The sequence below is a fragment of the Pteropus alecto genome, unplaced genomic scaffold (assembly GCF_000325575.1).
Source record: "Pteropus alecto unplaced genomic scaffold, ASM32557v1 scaffold157, whole genome shotgun sequence".
Lineage (NCBI taxonomy): Eukaryota > Metazoa > Chordata > Mammalia > Chiroptera > Pteropodidae > Pteropus > Pteropus alecto.
The window spans coordinates 1038775-1054023 of NW_006440626.1; the positions used below are offsets into that span (position 1 = coordinate 1038775).

Consider the following 15249-nt stretch of genomic DNA (forward strand, 5'->3'; position numbering starts at 1 on the left):
TGAGAATGGTGGCCTAGGCTGCCTAGGGACAAGTTTCAGGCTCCCACTCAGGATCATGCAATTCCACATTGACCACCAGGTGGCAGGGCTGAGCACGGTGAGCGGCTCAGGGCTTTCTGGGGAGGTAAGAGGCTCCCTCCTGGGTCTGGGGGGTCCCAGGGCCACACCGAGCCTGGCATCAAAGTCCTCCAACTGCCAGGGACCCACCTGCACCGAGACGGACCTGGTAGGCAGATTTTAAACCAGCAGGTGGGTGAGCACCCTGGGTGAGGCGTCCACTCTGTCCGGGGTGCTCTTCCTACACCTCTTCCCAGGCCTGGCTCCTCCTGGTCTTTCGGCTTGGCAGTCACCTCCCAGTATGGCCTTCTCTGAGCTCCCCGCCCACGGCCCTGGTGTCAGCTGGGCACAGGCCACCTTGGGGGACTTATCTGGGGACTGTGCACTCATTGGTCGCCTCTTCTGGTGGACGAGCCTATGTGGGTGGGCCTTGGTCTCTACTGACCCCGGGACCAAGGACAGGCATTGGTGCACAGTAGGTGCTTGGTTTACATTACTAAATGAACCAAGAGGGGCAATGTGGCTGGCTTCTGTGCACGCCCAGCCCATCCACCCCCCAACCTCGTCCCTCTCCTGTGAGTTGCCAAAGAAGCCGGGATTTCTGGGGCTCTGGCACGTGCTGTGTCCTTTGCCTGGTCGACCCCCAACTTTCAGGACTGCGCACAGCTGTGACCGCCTTGGGGATGCAGCAGCCACTGCTGGGCTCTCAAGGGAGTTGTCACCTCACCACTATGGTGTCTGCCCACTGGGTCCCCCTCAGCTCTTGAAGGGACCCCAGGAAGCCCATCTCCATGGGCTCAGGGCCCGGCATATGGCCTGTCCACTAGGAGGCCCGGGCCCCTGGGCAGAGGTGGATGGGTCCAGTGTCACCCTGCTCCCCCCGAGGCCCAGGGACCCCTACCCAGGACGCAGGAGTGTGTGAAGGGGCCCTCACTGGAGCAGAGGCCGTAGGTGCCCAGGTAGGGTGACACCACCTTCTGGATCAGCATCTCCAGGCGCAGGTAGTCCTTGGTCACGGCCCGGGACTCATGCACGCCCTGCGAGGGGACAAGGGGGCAGGGTCACAGCACGGCCCAGTGTGTTTTCCTCACTCAGCCGGCTGAGCTTTGGTCACGGCCCGGGACTCGTGCACGCCCTGCGAGGGGACGAGGGGGGAAGGTCACAGCACGGCCCAGTGTGTTTTCCTCACCCAGCCGGCTGAGCTCGAAGCCACCACAAACACCCCCTCCCCCCACGGGCCCCTGGCCCCCAACACAGCACCCGCCAAAACTCCGAGTCACTCTCTGGCTTTGACACCATCTGCAGCTGCCCGCTGCCCACAGTGGCTGTGGGTCTGGGAGACCAGTGCCCAGTGGAAAAGAGCCCCGTGGCCAAGCGAGGTTGGGCAGCCCGCACTCTGCCCCTGGGGAGAACCCCCGCCCTGGCCAGTCCTGCTGGGAAATCCACCCGGAGCCAATGCCCTCGCCCCGTGGAGTGCAGCAGGCAGGAAAGCCCGCCTGTGGGGCCAGGCCAAGGTCACGTCCAGGCTGGGCAGGCTGCCCCTACCCCTCACACTGCCCGCCATCCCCGCCAGGTCCCGTCCAGCTCCTCCCTGACAACTTCCCTCAGCCAGAGCCTGAGGAATGAGGCCGCTACGGGACAGCCCTGATCTTGCTAACTGAGGGCGTGGGGGGCAAGCCCTGTGTCCCCAGCATCCCCAGCAGAGGGCCAGCACTCAATAGGCGTTTAGTGAGTGCTTACTGAATGAATGACGTACGAATGAATAAAAGACATCGATCCTCAACAGGCTGCTCAGGTTTGTGTTAAGTGACAGTTCAAGACAGCAAGAGAACCCGACTCTACGCTGCCTCCAAGAAATCCACTTCGTCTATAAAGACGCGTGTAGATTAACAGGACGGGGGTGGAGAAAGCTATGCCAGGCACTGATGAGTGGCAGAAAGCCGGAGTGGCCGTGTTCGTTTCAGACAGGGTGACTCCAGACCAAAGAAAGGAACAGGGCAAAGAAGATCACTGCATAATGAAAAGGGACCAATTCTCCGAGACATCACAACAACCCTTCGCACGCACCGAAGAACGGAGCACCAAACCACGGGAGGCGAAAACCGGACGGGCTGCAGGGAGAGACACGGATCGCTCTCACGGTCAGAGACTCCGACGCCCCTCTCAGAAGTGCACATCCAGGAGGCAGACAATCAGTACGGACATTGCCAAACTCGACGCCACCATCAATCAACTGGACACAAATGACATCTACAGACTATTTCATGCAACGACGGGAGAATACACGTTCTCAAGCTCGCATGGAACGTTCGCAAGACAGACCACATACTGGGCAATAAAACACATCCAAAAAAAAAAAAAAAAGAAATCATATGATGTCTGCTCTCCGGCCACAAAGGGATTAAACCAGGAATCAATAGAAGAAAACCAAAAAGTCCCCAAATACGTGGAGATTAATCAACTCGCTTCTAAATAACACATGAGTCTAAGAAGAAATCTCATGAAACATTTTTAAATAGTTTGAAATAAATGCAATGAAAATGTAACTTATCCAAATGTATAAAATACATCGAAAGTGGTGCTTAAGAGGGCAATTCACAGCGCTGAATGAATATATTAAATTAGATCTAAAATCGATAATCTAAGCTTCCATCTTAGGAAACTGAAAGAAGAACAAATTAAATCCGAAATAAGCTGGAGAACAGAAATAAGAATCAGAGGAGAAATTAATGAAATTCAAAAAAGGAATCAATAGAAAAAGCCAATGAAATCGAAAGCTAGTTCTTTTAAAAGGTCAATAAAATCAATAAGCCCCTAGTCCGGATAACTAAGGAAAAAAAAAAAAAGGGAAGACATAAATTACTAATATCGGAAATGACAGAGGGGTCATCACTACAGACCCCGTGGAGCCCCCGTAAGTCATCCAGGTGACCGTGCAGGGACGGACCTGTCTCTGCTTCCAGCAGCAGTGACGCAGATGAGGATGACACCGCTGAGCTGTGCGGGGCATTTCATGAACTTTACGTCCTTTCATTCCTAGAGTTCGTTTACGAAGTCCGGTCTCTGCTCCCCACTGCAGTGAGGAAATGGGGGGCCAGGGGCTGCGTTATCTGTGTGCACTGAGATGCACGGCCATTTCCTGGCTTTGGGGACGCTGTGAGAAGGAACCGGGACTCTGCGGTGAAGCACGGGGCACACAGTAGGCCCTCAAAATATGCTGACCAGCAGCTGTGACTTCAGATCTATCTGAGACTCAAAAACAGTGGGGACGAGTTCACTGAGGGGTTGGGACAAGGTCATTCAAAGTGTGGGCAGGGGTGGGAGGGGGCGAAGCAATGCAAAGGGCTGTGTTTGGGGGTCACACCCACTGGGCCGGGACAGTCTGGGGAATGATGGGGTCAAGCCCAGGAAGCTGCATGAGACACAGTGGCCACCAGGGGGCAGCAGCCACCTAGCCTGGCAGACCACCGGGTACTGCTCCTGGGATCAAGATGGGACCTTACTCCTCAGCCCCAGTCCCGCGGCTGCCTTCCAGAGGCATCTCCCCAACTTCTCCCTGTTATCCTTGAACCTGCCCTACCAGGTAGGTCATCTTACTCCATCACACAGACGACAAAAGAGGCCAAGTGACAAAGTCCCTCAAGGCTCTCAGCTTCAACCCATCCAGGTCTGACCTGAAAGCCCTTGAAAATGGCCTGGGGTCCCCATAGTTGCCAGGACGACCACAGCTCCCACCCGGTGCAGCCGGCACTTTAAACCTCCACACTCAGCGGCTGCCCTGGGCCCCAGGCGTGCCGTCGGGGACCCTAATTTAGCAGGAGTTGCACGTGCGTAGGGGACTCAGAACCGCCACCAGGGCTGTGAACCCCATCAGACCTGGGTGCGGCAAGGATCCTGCCCTGGTTACTGTCGGGGACTCTATTTCTCCACCTGTAAAATGGGACGGCTGACAGCGCCTACCCTTGTCTCAATGCCACACAGTGAGGCAAGCGGCAAACTGTAGAGTGCTGTGCCCTCCACAGGGCTCGGTATGCAGCAGTTTGCAGTGGGGGCTGTTGGTGGCCTGTCAGATCCTGTCTCGGGCGGGCCACTCACCCCCCACCGCTGGGAGTGTGGCTGCAGAAAGCTCGCAGCAGCCCCGCCCTGAGCTGCCCTCGTGGACGAAAGCCATCTGCACCAGAGATGTCTGGGACCACTGTGGGGCGTGGGGGGAGGCGGCCCGCAGCCCCAACGACTGACTGGCGAGGGGCGCAAAGGCCCAGCCCTGCCCACGAGGAACAACTCTGGTCCAGTTCGCACTCCCGGGCTCCCGTGGGACCTGGCTGAGGCCAGCCTCCTCCCGAACCCACGTCTTCGTCCATCTCCCCGACCCCTCCTGCTTCACTCTCCCGACAGTAGCCCCACTGGGAAGTCACGTGGCCCCAAATCCTCCTCTCAGAGCCCTCCTCTGGAGAGCCTGTCTCAAGACGCAGCATCTGCCCGAGTCTGGCCTTGTACCCGCATTCCCACGGGGGCCCCTGACATGGGTAAGCGGCGGCCTCCTCAGAGCCACCCACCTGCAGGATCAGCAGCATCTGCACGATGGCGGCAGGCACGCGGGCGTGGGTGCGGGTCAGCGCGTCCTCCAGCTTCACGCTGAGGGTGATGGTGTCCCGGAAGTGCAGCAGGGCCAGCTGGCGGACCGACGGCTCCTTGCCCTGGTGACAGAGGACACCACATGTCCTCGTTCTGGGGCCAGACACGAGAACGGACCCGCCGACCCTCAGGCAAGGAGAGGCTTGGTGTCACACACAGAGCCCCCAGTATGTGCTAGGCAGCCCTACTGTGTGCTGCTTTGGGCTTTACCGAGCCCTTGGGAGGGAGCTGTTCTCATTTCCATCTCATGGGTGGGTGGCAGGTTCTGAGAGGTCCCGGGACATGTCCAGGTGCAGACAGCCGTAAGAGCGGTGAGGGGCAGAAGGGGGTGCCCATCCTCGGGCCGGGCAGTCTGCAGTGAGGCCAGGGAGGGCCGACATGGTGGCCCGGGGGTCCCATGGCTGCAGGGGCCACTCACCTGCACGGGGTAGAAAATAGCCTGCAGTGTGGGCAGCACGTCGCTGAAGAAGAAGTCCCACGTCTCTGCCAGTGAGTCCAGCAGCTTCTGTCCTGTGGGCACGAGGAGCTGTCACTGCCTGTCCCAACGGGCTCAGCGGGCACTTCACGCCCTCCCAGGTCAGAAGTCATCTCTCCCATCCACAGGAGGCCCCGGGAGCTGACGGCCGGGGTCTGGGCCCTGGACCCACTGCTCAACCTTCCTGTGCCTCAGCTTCCTCGTTAATAAAAGGGGAGTGCCGACCCCGAGTGCCGACAGGACGAAATGAGCCTGGAGAGAGCCTGGGGGAGAGGGAGGACTGTGGGTGCTGGCTGCTGGCCCCCACCCCCGCCCACACACCAGACCCACACAGGTGCGCCGAACGGCAGCCTCGGCTCACATCTTTGTCCCGTAAGATTCACCTAACGCTGCCGCCAAGCCATTGAGAGGGACCCACCGACCCTTCTCCTCTGCCCGTGCACGTCTATGTGGCGGACATCGACAGAGAACCTGCACTATGCCAGGCCTGACGCTGGGGATCCAGTCGAGCCCCAAACGGCCCTAGTCCCATCACGTGACAGGGAAACAGGACACTGAACAGCAATGAGGACAATGGCGACGGGTGACCGCCCTGGGCAGGTGAAGACACTAAGCTTCCAAGAGGTTCGGATCTCTTTCCTGGGGCCGGGGTCCCTGCCACCCCAGGCTGCCTGAGGTGGGACCTGGGGAGCCAGGGAGACCATCCAACAGCAGCAACATGCCCCAGGTGGGAAAGGGGAGAAGAGGGGGCGAGGGTCAGGCGAGGAGGGCTTCCTGGAGGAGGTGCTACCCGAGCTGATTCGGGAGCATGGTTTGCCAGGCTGACCGACATCCCTGGTGTGTGAACCGTGAAAGCAGAGGTGTGAAAAGCAGGCACTGGGACAAGCTCCGCAGGTACTTTTGCCGGCTCTGGGAAAGAACGGTGCAGACAGCCCTTGGGGGGGCGGGGACAGCCGAGGCGCCCCCAAACTGGCTCTGCGATTCCCTGGGAAATGCAAAGTGCTGAACCCTCAGCCCTCCCACTGGGAAAAGAACAGCTGGGGTGAAGGATTGCTGGGGCTGGGATGAGCAGACCCTGGTGCGTGTCGCCAAGGCCCCCACCTGGCAGCCAGACTGGCAGGAAAACAGGGTGTGGTGGGTGTCTCTGGGCGAGGCAGGAAAGTCCCCCACTCTGGCCGGCCTCCCACACTACACTGCTCAGGCCTGTCCGCTGCAGGTTTCCATGGGAACGAGGGGGCCGGACAAGGGCCTTGGCCTGTTTCCCTCACGTGCCTTGGGCCCCGGGCCCCTCTTGCCCGCCTGGTCTGTGCAGGCGCCAGGGCTCTGGGAGGGGGGGCTGGCGGGGGTGGCCCCAGGAGGCCCAGTTCTGCCCAGCTGCCAGTGAGGGGGGTCTGGCCTCGCTGCTTGGCCTGTCTGCTGGTGCTGGGGCTCCCTGCCAAGTGGCCAGCTCCCGGTTCTCCCCAGGGGCGACACCTGGGTCGGTGGCAGGATGGGCGGGTGCCCGAGAGGCTCTGCCTGAACACAGAGGTCCCTTCAGGTCCCCGGCACCGCTGGCAAGAAGAAAGGCTGCTCAGTGCCCGGGCTGCGGGGTGGCCCTGGGCTCGGGCCAGGCCGTTGTCGGCTGAGCAAAGGCCACTCTCCAGCGGAAATGCTGCGGAAAGCAGATGTTGTAAAACACGGAGTCCAGGCTCAGCCAGAGCCACACGCTGACCGGAGCCAGGAAGCGGGGCCTCGCCCGCGGGCCGGGCTCTCTGCTGGGGACTGTGGTGTTGTCAGGGGTGACAGTCAGGGGCACAGGGGTGAAGCCTCGCTGTGGGGCTGGAGGAAGTCTCGCGCCCTGGGCCTGAGTGGGGTCCTCTGTCAGACGTGCACGGTGACCGCCCCACACACACGGGGCTGAAAGACGCCAGGTGGCAGGTGCCCAAGGAGGGCTGGCCATTGATACGACACCATGTGGGGCACGTCCCTGATGATGCTCGGCAGGACCTGGGTGGCGGCCACGGCCCGGAGCTGGGTCTCCCTGGGGGCGCGTTGGCCCTCCTCCTGAGTCGGCTGAGGAGTGACTGATGGCGGCTCAGGCCGCATCTTGTCGCGGGGAGACCTCAGGGACAGCTCTGACCGCAGAAGGGTGATCCTGGCTGCAGCTGGAGCTCGCTTCTCAGCCGCCATGCGGAGACCACCCACCACAACCTCGGACGTGGTCCTGGGGAAAGGCCTCCATCTCCAGGCTGGCCTCCAGGCTTCCTTCCAGGAATCACTTGGCTTGGGGGCCAATGTCCAAGGCCTCCACTGAGGAGCAGGCAGAGAGGGCCTGGGGCCACCGCCCCCTCCAGCAGAGGCACTGGCGAGGGCATGGCTGGCTGCAGGCGCCAGTCTCAAGGAAGAGCTCTCCTGGGGCTCGAACCGCGGTGGGAGGCAGAGGCTCCAGGTGCTGCCCTCAGGGCGTGGGTCCGGTCATCGTTCCCACTGCATGGGCTGACGGCGGCCGGACAACCTCCCGGACTGACCACAATTTGAGGCCCTACTCAAGGGCCACTGTCTCCGTGCAGCCCTCCCTGACTGCCAGTGTGGATCCAATCCCTTCTTCACAGGGCTTCCCTTCAGCCTGACTTCATCACCCTGGACTTTTACCACCTGGTCCTCATCTGTGTCCTCAGCTGGCTACGAGCCCGTGCTGGGCAGGGCTGGGTCTCCTTCGTTTCCAGGTCCCCTGAGGCCACCTGGGGCCTGACATCCTGATACCGACAGAGCCCAGGGATGGAGCGCCATGGGGTTAGGGCGGAGCTCTACGGCCAGAGGGAAATGACGTGTCTGTGGCTGATGAAGACTGAGCACCAGGCCCTCTGGCCGCCAGCCTGGGGCTCTGGGCTGGTTCCTGAGGCCTGGGGCGGTTGGATGGGGCTGGCACGCCCTGCTGGGTGGCCTGGCGGACACGGCTGCTGTGGGCAGGCCTCGACCGAGCCACACAAAGCTCCTCTTCTCGGACGAGCCCAGTTCCCCTGGGCCAGAGCCGGTGGGAGGCACAGGCGCTGCCGGAATGCGCCGAGTCAGGAGAGGGGCGTGGGAGGCCACCTCTGCCAGGTGCCACGTCCTCAGCACCCTGTCCTGCCAGCTGGCCCAGAAACGCCGATGGCCTGTACTCCCTGGCCCCCGTGTCTCAGGTCCTCAAGGCCCTTCGCAGGCTCCTGCCTTGGCAGCCTTCACCTGACATGCCCAGGGAGGTGCAGAAGAAACGGGCACGCAGCTCCAAGTTCATCTGGCAATGTGCCAGGCCGCCAGGCCGCCAGGCCTGAGTCCTCCCCTAGTTCAAACGTGCTAGCGCCCCTTCTTTCCAGGGTCAAAGTGAGGACTCCAGGATTTGGAGCAAAAGAGAAAAGGCAGGCTTAGGAGCCCGACTGCCAAGTAGCAGCCACGTGGCCTGGGCGAGTTACTGACTTCCTCCGTGCCTCAGTTTCCCCGTATGTCCAGTGGCTGCACAATGGTCCGTCCTTCACAGGGCTGCTGGGGGATCCAGTGAGTTAGCAGAGTCAGGACGGAGTCTAGCCCAATAAACTTGGGCCCCACGCATCGTAGGTGCTCGACAGATGTTCGCGGAACCTGAACTCAGCACAGGCCTGGCACACGGGGCCCTCGGCAAAGCCGTATCGGTTTGAGCTGAGTCCTCCTCTAATTCGATCTCTCCCCGTGCCAGGTCACTGCTGCAAGGAGGCACACACTTTAGCTGTCGCCCCAGGGCCCACGGGAGCCCAAGGGTGTTGGGCCCTGGCACACCGCAAGACTCCAGGCCTGGAGGGGAGAGGGCTGTCGGTCAGGACCCTCCTCCACCTGCTGGGGCCCGAGCTGCACACAGGCCAGCCGGGGCTCGCTGGCTTCCAGACGGGCAGAGTGTGTGTGCCCTGGCGTCAGGCCGACCTGGGTCCCAGCCTCACCGCTATGCGTCCTCTGCGGTGTGGCCGTGGATAATCCCCCCTGGCAGCACTGCTTTGCTCCCCAATACGAAACGGGAATGGGACCCCGAGGCCTCACAGGGAGGGTGTTGTTAAAGGACGAAGCGCGCCTAGAATGCCCAGTGGGGGGGCCACAAGGGCTGCCCCTACCTAGGTGGCAGCTCCCTGCTCCAGCCTCTGCCCTAAGCCAGCTCTACTCCAGCCCTCCGAGACCCTGGCAGGGGTCTCCCAGGACGCTGTGGGCAGTGGGGTGAAGCGGGGTCTTCTCTTCGACGTCTCTTGACTCTCCCGGGCTCCAGCAAGTGGTGGGCAGATGCTCTCCCCAACGAAGTCCCCGCCTGGGGTCGGCTCTTGGCCCTGCTGCCCCTAAGGCATATTCCTGCCCCTTCCAAGTCCTCCTGCTCAAGAGAGCCACACTGCCCACACAGAACTTGGGGTCCCAGGCAAGACTGGCAGTGCCAGGGTTCCCGAGGGCTCACCTGTGGTGCCACCACCGCGGGGCACTGGCCACAATGCCCAGCAGCCATGCCAGCAAGCAGGGCGGCCCGGCACTGGGTCCCGGCCACCAGGCCAGACTCACCCTCATAGAAGCGGATCTTATCCCTCAGGATCACCATGCCTTTCGTCAGCAGCTGGTTCTGAAAAGCACACAGAGACACTGTCACAGGGGTGCCCGGGGTGGGGGGGCCTGGCGGGCAGGGCCCCCACGAGTCCAAGAAGGAGGGGTCTGCTGATGAAGGCCTGGTCTGTGAGCTGCCATCACTAATGAGAGGCTCCAAACGCAGGCCCTGTGCACACCCCCTGGGCGGTGGCTGGGGTGACACTAGGTGGTCACAGAGCCACTCACAACAGCCAAGAGGTGGAAACGACCCAGTGTCCAACCACAGACAAATGGACAAACAAAACGGGGAGCAGCCAGACAACGGAACAGTATTTGGCTGTAACAGGAATGAAGCACCAGCACACGCTATGACACAGATGAACCCCGAAAACCCTGTGCTCGGCGGAAGCAGCCAGACACGAAAGGCCTCGTACCGTGGGATGCCACGTATGCGAAAGGTCCAGGATAGGAAAAGCCACAGAGAAAGCAGACTGGTAGTTGCCAGGGGCCAAGGAGGGGGATGGGGACTGCTTGCAAATGTGGGGTTTCTTTTTGGGGTGAAGAAAACATTCTGGACTTAATGGCGATGGTTACGTGACTTTGTGAATATGCTAAAAACCAGTGAGTTGTACACTTTAAGTGGGTGCGCTGTATGGTACGTGAATCACCTCGATAAAGCTCGATTATACAGCCAACTCTCAACCATGGGAAGTGAGGACCTTCGGGCTGGCCCCCAGCCCTCCCCAGGTAGGGCGGGCACCCCGCGCTGAGCCTGCACGAGGGGGCCCCTGCACCACCCCTTCCTGGCTGTGTGACCTGGGCAGGTCCTTGCACCTCTCTGAGCCCCGGGTTCCTGTGTGTCCGCCGACTTTGCAGGCCTCCTGGCCAGATGGGGTGCAGCAGCTGCTGAGACAGAGGGGCCTTGCCGCCCAAACGTGGCATCTGGGGGCCTGCGCTGACATTCCAGGAGGAGGTGGACGACGGACAACAAACCACCCGAGTCCCACCACGTGCCAGACACGGCACTAAGACGTCACCAGCGTCTCAGCATTTAACCTGCACAGAAATCTGTGGTGGCTCGATCGGGAAACTGAGCCATGGTGTAGTGGAGTCCTCGGAACCGAGTGCTCCACATGCCCACTGGTGGGCAGCAGGTGACCCCCAGGCCTTTCTGGGCCACCCAGGAAGCGAAGCCAGCCTCGCTGGAGAGCGAGACCACCCACCTGCAGGTACTCCGTGAAGAAGGACCCCAGCTCCGTCTTCAGCAGCTGCCTGTGGGGGGAGGGGAGAGGAGAATGAGGGGGGATGGAGTCAGAGGCCTCATGGCACCTGCGTGGGGCGGGGGCTGGGACCTGGGCTGGGGGCCGCACGGGCAGTGGGACACTGCCAACGTGAGGGGTGGGCACATCCACGCGACCCAGGGCTGCGGGGGACTGGGCTGGCCGTGCACTTTCACGGTCCACAGTGGAGATTCACGGTTCATTATCCCCGCTCCCCATTTCACACAAGAGGAAGCTGAAGGGGGCCAGGGAAAGGGGGAAAGTGAGGGCCACGAGCATCTCGCGTGTTCTTGGGAAGTTAACACCCGCTCCACCCTCTTCCACCTGCCCAAGGCCCTGAGCTGTCTGAGCCCCGCACCCTCTTCCGTGGCCTGAGCAGGAGGGCCCGGGGGGTCAACCGGGATCATGGCTGACCCTCGTGTATGGAGCAGGTGCTCAGTGAAGCCCTCCTCACCCTCTTCCCTGCCCATGGCTGGCGGGGGGGTGGGGCGCAAGCATGAACGCTGATGAAGGAGGGAAGAAAGGATGGAGGAGGGAGGACGGGCAGTCTCCTACCGGGCCCAGCAGACCCTCCGCTCACCAGGGCTGGAGAGCCGGCAGTAGCTCTCATGGAGCCCTGTTTTGGGGTGACTCTGCTGGTCCTTGCACCTCCTCTGATGTTTCTTCTCAGCTCACACCATGTGAACTGCGGGGCAGGGGTGAGGGGCATGGCTGGCTGAGCATCCCCTGATTTGGCTGTGCCCATGGGCTCCCCAGCCACTGATAAGGGGAATGAACATGGACTCGGGAAGACGGGGTCCCCCTGGCTGCATGGTCGCAGCCTCAGGGCCGTGCTGTCCACATGGCTGACGGGGAGAGGCCAGTTCAGGCCCCACTGTCTTTGGCTGGGAATTCTGCCAGCGGCCTTCCCATGGACCTCTGAAGCCCGTATACAGTAGGTGCCCACTAGTGAAAGCTTAATCAATGTGTGGGTGACTTCCACGACTGCTAAGAGGCTCTGCGCCAATTCTCTAGGATTTCATCGGGCAGGTGACAGCGCCCTGGGATCCCCTCTTTCCTGGCTCGAGAGACCGGATGTCCCAGGCAGGAGGCGGGAGGTCACGCAGGCTGTGGCCAAACACCTGCAGAGTGGGAGCCACGCTCATTCCACAGACATGGGATCTGAGGCTCTGGGAGGGCAAGTGACGAGGCCCCAGTGGGGTCTGCTGACAGGCCGCCCGGCGTGGGCCGAGCCGGCCACGGGCTCTCTGACAGAGGGGAGGGGGACCCACATCCCACGGGGAGCCCCAAGGCAGCTGTGCATACTGGGAATAAAGGGACATTGCCCAAGGAGGACTAGATCGACGGACTAAAGGTCATCAAAGTTAAACTTCAGTGTTTCGAAGGACAGCATCGAGAATGTGAAAGAGCTCGTGGGATGGGGAAAAATGTGCAAATCAGTATCTGATGAGGGTCTCAATCCATAAGAAAGAAAGAACGCCTCCGACTCAACAATAAAAAGACAAAGGACCCAATTAAAAAAACGGGCACAGGACCTGAATAGCCATTCTTCCCAAGAGATGCGAATGGCCAATAAGCACATGAAAAGATGCTCGGTCATTAGTCATAAGGAAAATGCAAATCAAAACCACCACATGGCATCTCACACGCACTCGCACTGTTAGAATCGAAACGCGGAAAATAACAAGTATTGGTGAGAACGAGAGGAAACTGAGTCGTCGGCCACAACCAGTGGCAACGCAGAATGGTACGGCCGCCGTGGAAAACAGCCGGGCGGGTCCCCAGAAAGCCAGCCGCAGACCTGTGACGTGATCCGGCAGTGCCACCCAGGTACAGACCCAAGAGAGACGAAAACATGTCCACAAGAATCTTGTCCACAGATGTCACAGCAGCACTATTCACAACAGCCAAGGCATGGAAGCAACCCGAACGTCCAGCGACAGAGGGATGGAGAAACAAAAGGGCGTGTTTTCCACACAATGGAATATTATGCAGCCGTCAAAAAGAACGAGGGACTGACGCATGTGGCTACACTGGACCCTGAAAGCAGCATGTCCAGTGGAAAAAGCCCGCCGTGAAAGGCCACGCACACACTGAGCGATCCCATCCCCATGAAGTATCCAGAACAGGCAAATCCGCACGGACAGAGAGCCGGCTGGTATTTGCCAGAGGCTGGGGCCGCAGGTAATGGGGACGTGCTTTCCTGGGGGGTGACGAACGTTCTGGAAGAGGGTGATGGCTGTACAGCCTTGTGAATACACTGAAAACCCTGAACTGTACATTTTAAAAGGGTGAATTATATTCAAAAGTAAGAATCCCATATACATATAAAGTGGGGGAAAATAATGATGACCAGACGTCGGGGTCCTGCTACTACTCACCACCCCACCCCACCCAAGCCTGGGTGCAGCCGAGGGTCCCTCCCTGAATCTCATGGGAGCCAAGGAGAATTCGGATAACGATGTGGTCAATGGCCCCAGTCACAGCACAAGGCTCTCGTGGGACCAAAGCTAATGACCGATTATAGATTTAATGCACAATTAAATTCTCTTAATTTAATGTGGCCACGTGATAGAGAGGAGCTGGGGGTGGGGGCTGGGCAGGGGGTGGCCTTGAAGGACCCCCAGGCTGAAGCCAGAGGCCCGAGTCTGGCTCTCCTGACCAGCCCCACGACCGCGAACGACTAACGGTCTCTCTGTGCCTCAGTTTCCTCATCTGTAAAACGAGTGACCGCGAACGACCCACGGCCTCTCTGTGCCTCAGTTTCCTCATCTGTAAAACGAGATAGTAAGGTCCCATGAACCCCTGAAACTCGTCAGGGCTGCTGTGAGGAGCTTAAGCCACGGAAAGCTCGGGCACAGAGCAAACCCTCAACAGAAAGGCCTGTTACTGTTACTTAATGATTCCAAGCATTTAATTCTGAACAGGCTAAAAGTTGCCCCAAATAGCCTAGCTGGCCGGAAGTGCCACGTCCCCCGCCACCCTGACCTCTCTACCCGTTTCTCAAGTAAAGATCCTGGGGCTGGCGAGAGGGGGTCATTGTAGCTTCTCTGTACCCTCCACCCTCCTGGCACATACTCCCGAGATTACCTGCCCTATGCCCGTCCCCAAGGGTTGAGGACAAGGACACATGGGCTGGGGTTACAGTCCTGGTGGAGGGGAGGCCACCCCTATTTATGCTGCCGGGAGAATGTCCCTGGTGCTTTGGTCAGGAATTTTAGAGACATTTCCTATTTTCTGTTGTTTAAGCGCCCAGTGGCGTCTTCGAGCTTGCTACCGACTCTTCCCCTAAGCAGAGGCACATTAGGAAAACGGGAACTCTGGGCCCCCCTGACATCCCCGGTGGCTCCTAGGCCCCATCCTTGGGTGGCCAGATGAGCCTGAGCAAAGCTGGACAGGTCACACGCCGGGCCTGGCAGAGGCGACAAGCCCCTGCTCCCCATGTGGCTTTGCCAGCCTGGAGGGGCGGGTGACCCCCCATCCCAAGTCCCCTTTTACTCCCCCCTGGAGTCGGTGAGGCTTGGTGTCTATTTTTCCCAGCTCTTCTTTTGGTGCAGAGACGGGGCAGCATGGCTGGGGGGAGGGGGAGGGGGAGGAGGGAAGGGCACAGGGGGGCCCTACGCCTCCTTGCAGCACTATGGGACCCCGGGCAAGTCTCTTGACCTCTCCGAGCTTCGGCGTCCGCCGCGAGGACACGGCACTGACTTGGCTGGCCTTGCAGATTCCCGGGGAAGCGGGTCTGTCTGAGGCTCCTTCGCAAGGGCTCATTCCTGAGCTATTCACAGGAAACGAGGGGCGTTCGGCCGGCTGCGACGGCTTTTCCGGGAGCGACACGCCCCTCATTAGGCAGGTGGGTCCTTCCTCTTCCACAGAATAAATATCTTCCCCGATGCTCGCCACCAGCAGGGAATGTGGGCGTTATCGTGAGCCACAGTCCGAGCCCCACCCTGATTCCCCTGAACAGAAGTTGTCAGGAGGGGTCCCCGCCAGGCCCGCACGGGGGTCACTGCCCACCATGGCGCTCAGGGTGGAACCTCAGGCCTGCTGGGGCCTCTCGCCCTGCCACAGCCCTCCCTGCCACGCACAGACCCAGGCCTGGGACAGGCCAGGACGGCCACTCACCGGACGCCTTCGTTGAGGCCGAAAAGCTCCTGGTCCGGCAGCCCCTTGCGCTGGAAGACGGCAATGACCCCGTTGTGGATGCTGCAGGCGGGGGGAGAGGAGCACAGAGCCCAGAGCCCCCCAGCCCCCCAG

The 15249-nt window shown here is 60.5% G+C and overlaps 1 protein-coding gene across 1 annotated transcript in view; it reads right to left on the bottom strand.

Annotated features, from left to right (window-relative positions):
• The window catches only part of PRR5 (proline rich 5), a 16949-nt gene extending 1754 nt beyond the window's left edge, over positions 1-15195 (bottom strand). Inside the window, exons 1-6 of the mRNA XM_015593526.1 lie at positions 15118-15195; positions 10939-10987; positions 9695-9752; positions 5111-5202; positions 4614-4754; positions 959-1094 (exon numbers count right to left, since the gene is read on the bottom strand). Coding sequence (XP_015449012.1) covers positions 959-1094; positions 4614-4754; positions 5111-5202; positions 9695-9731 — 406 coding nt within the window. The 5' untranslated portion in view covers positions 9732-9752; positions 10939-10987; positions 15118-15195. The remainder of the gene's footprint in view (positions 1-958; positions 1095-4613; positions 4755-5110; positions 5203-9694; positions 9753-10938; positions 10988-15117) is intronic.
• Between the last annotated feature and the right edge of the window lie 54 nt (positions 15196-15249).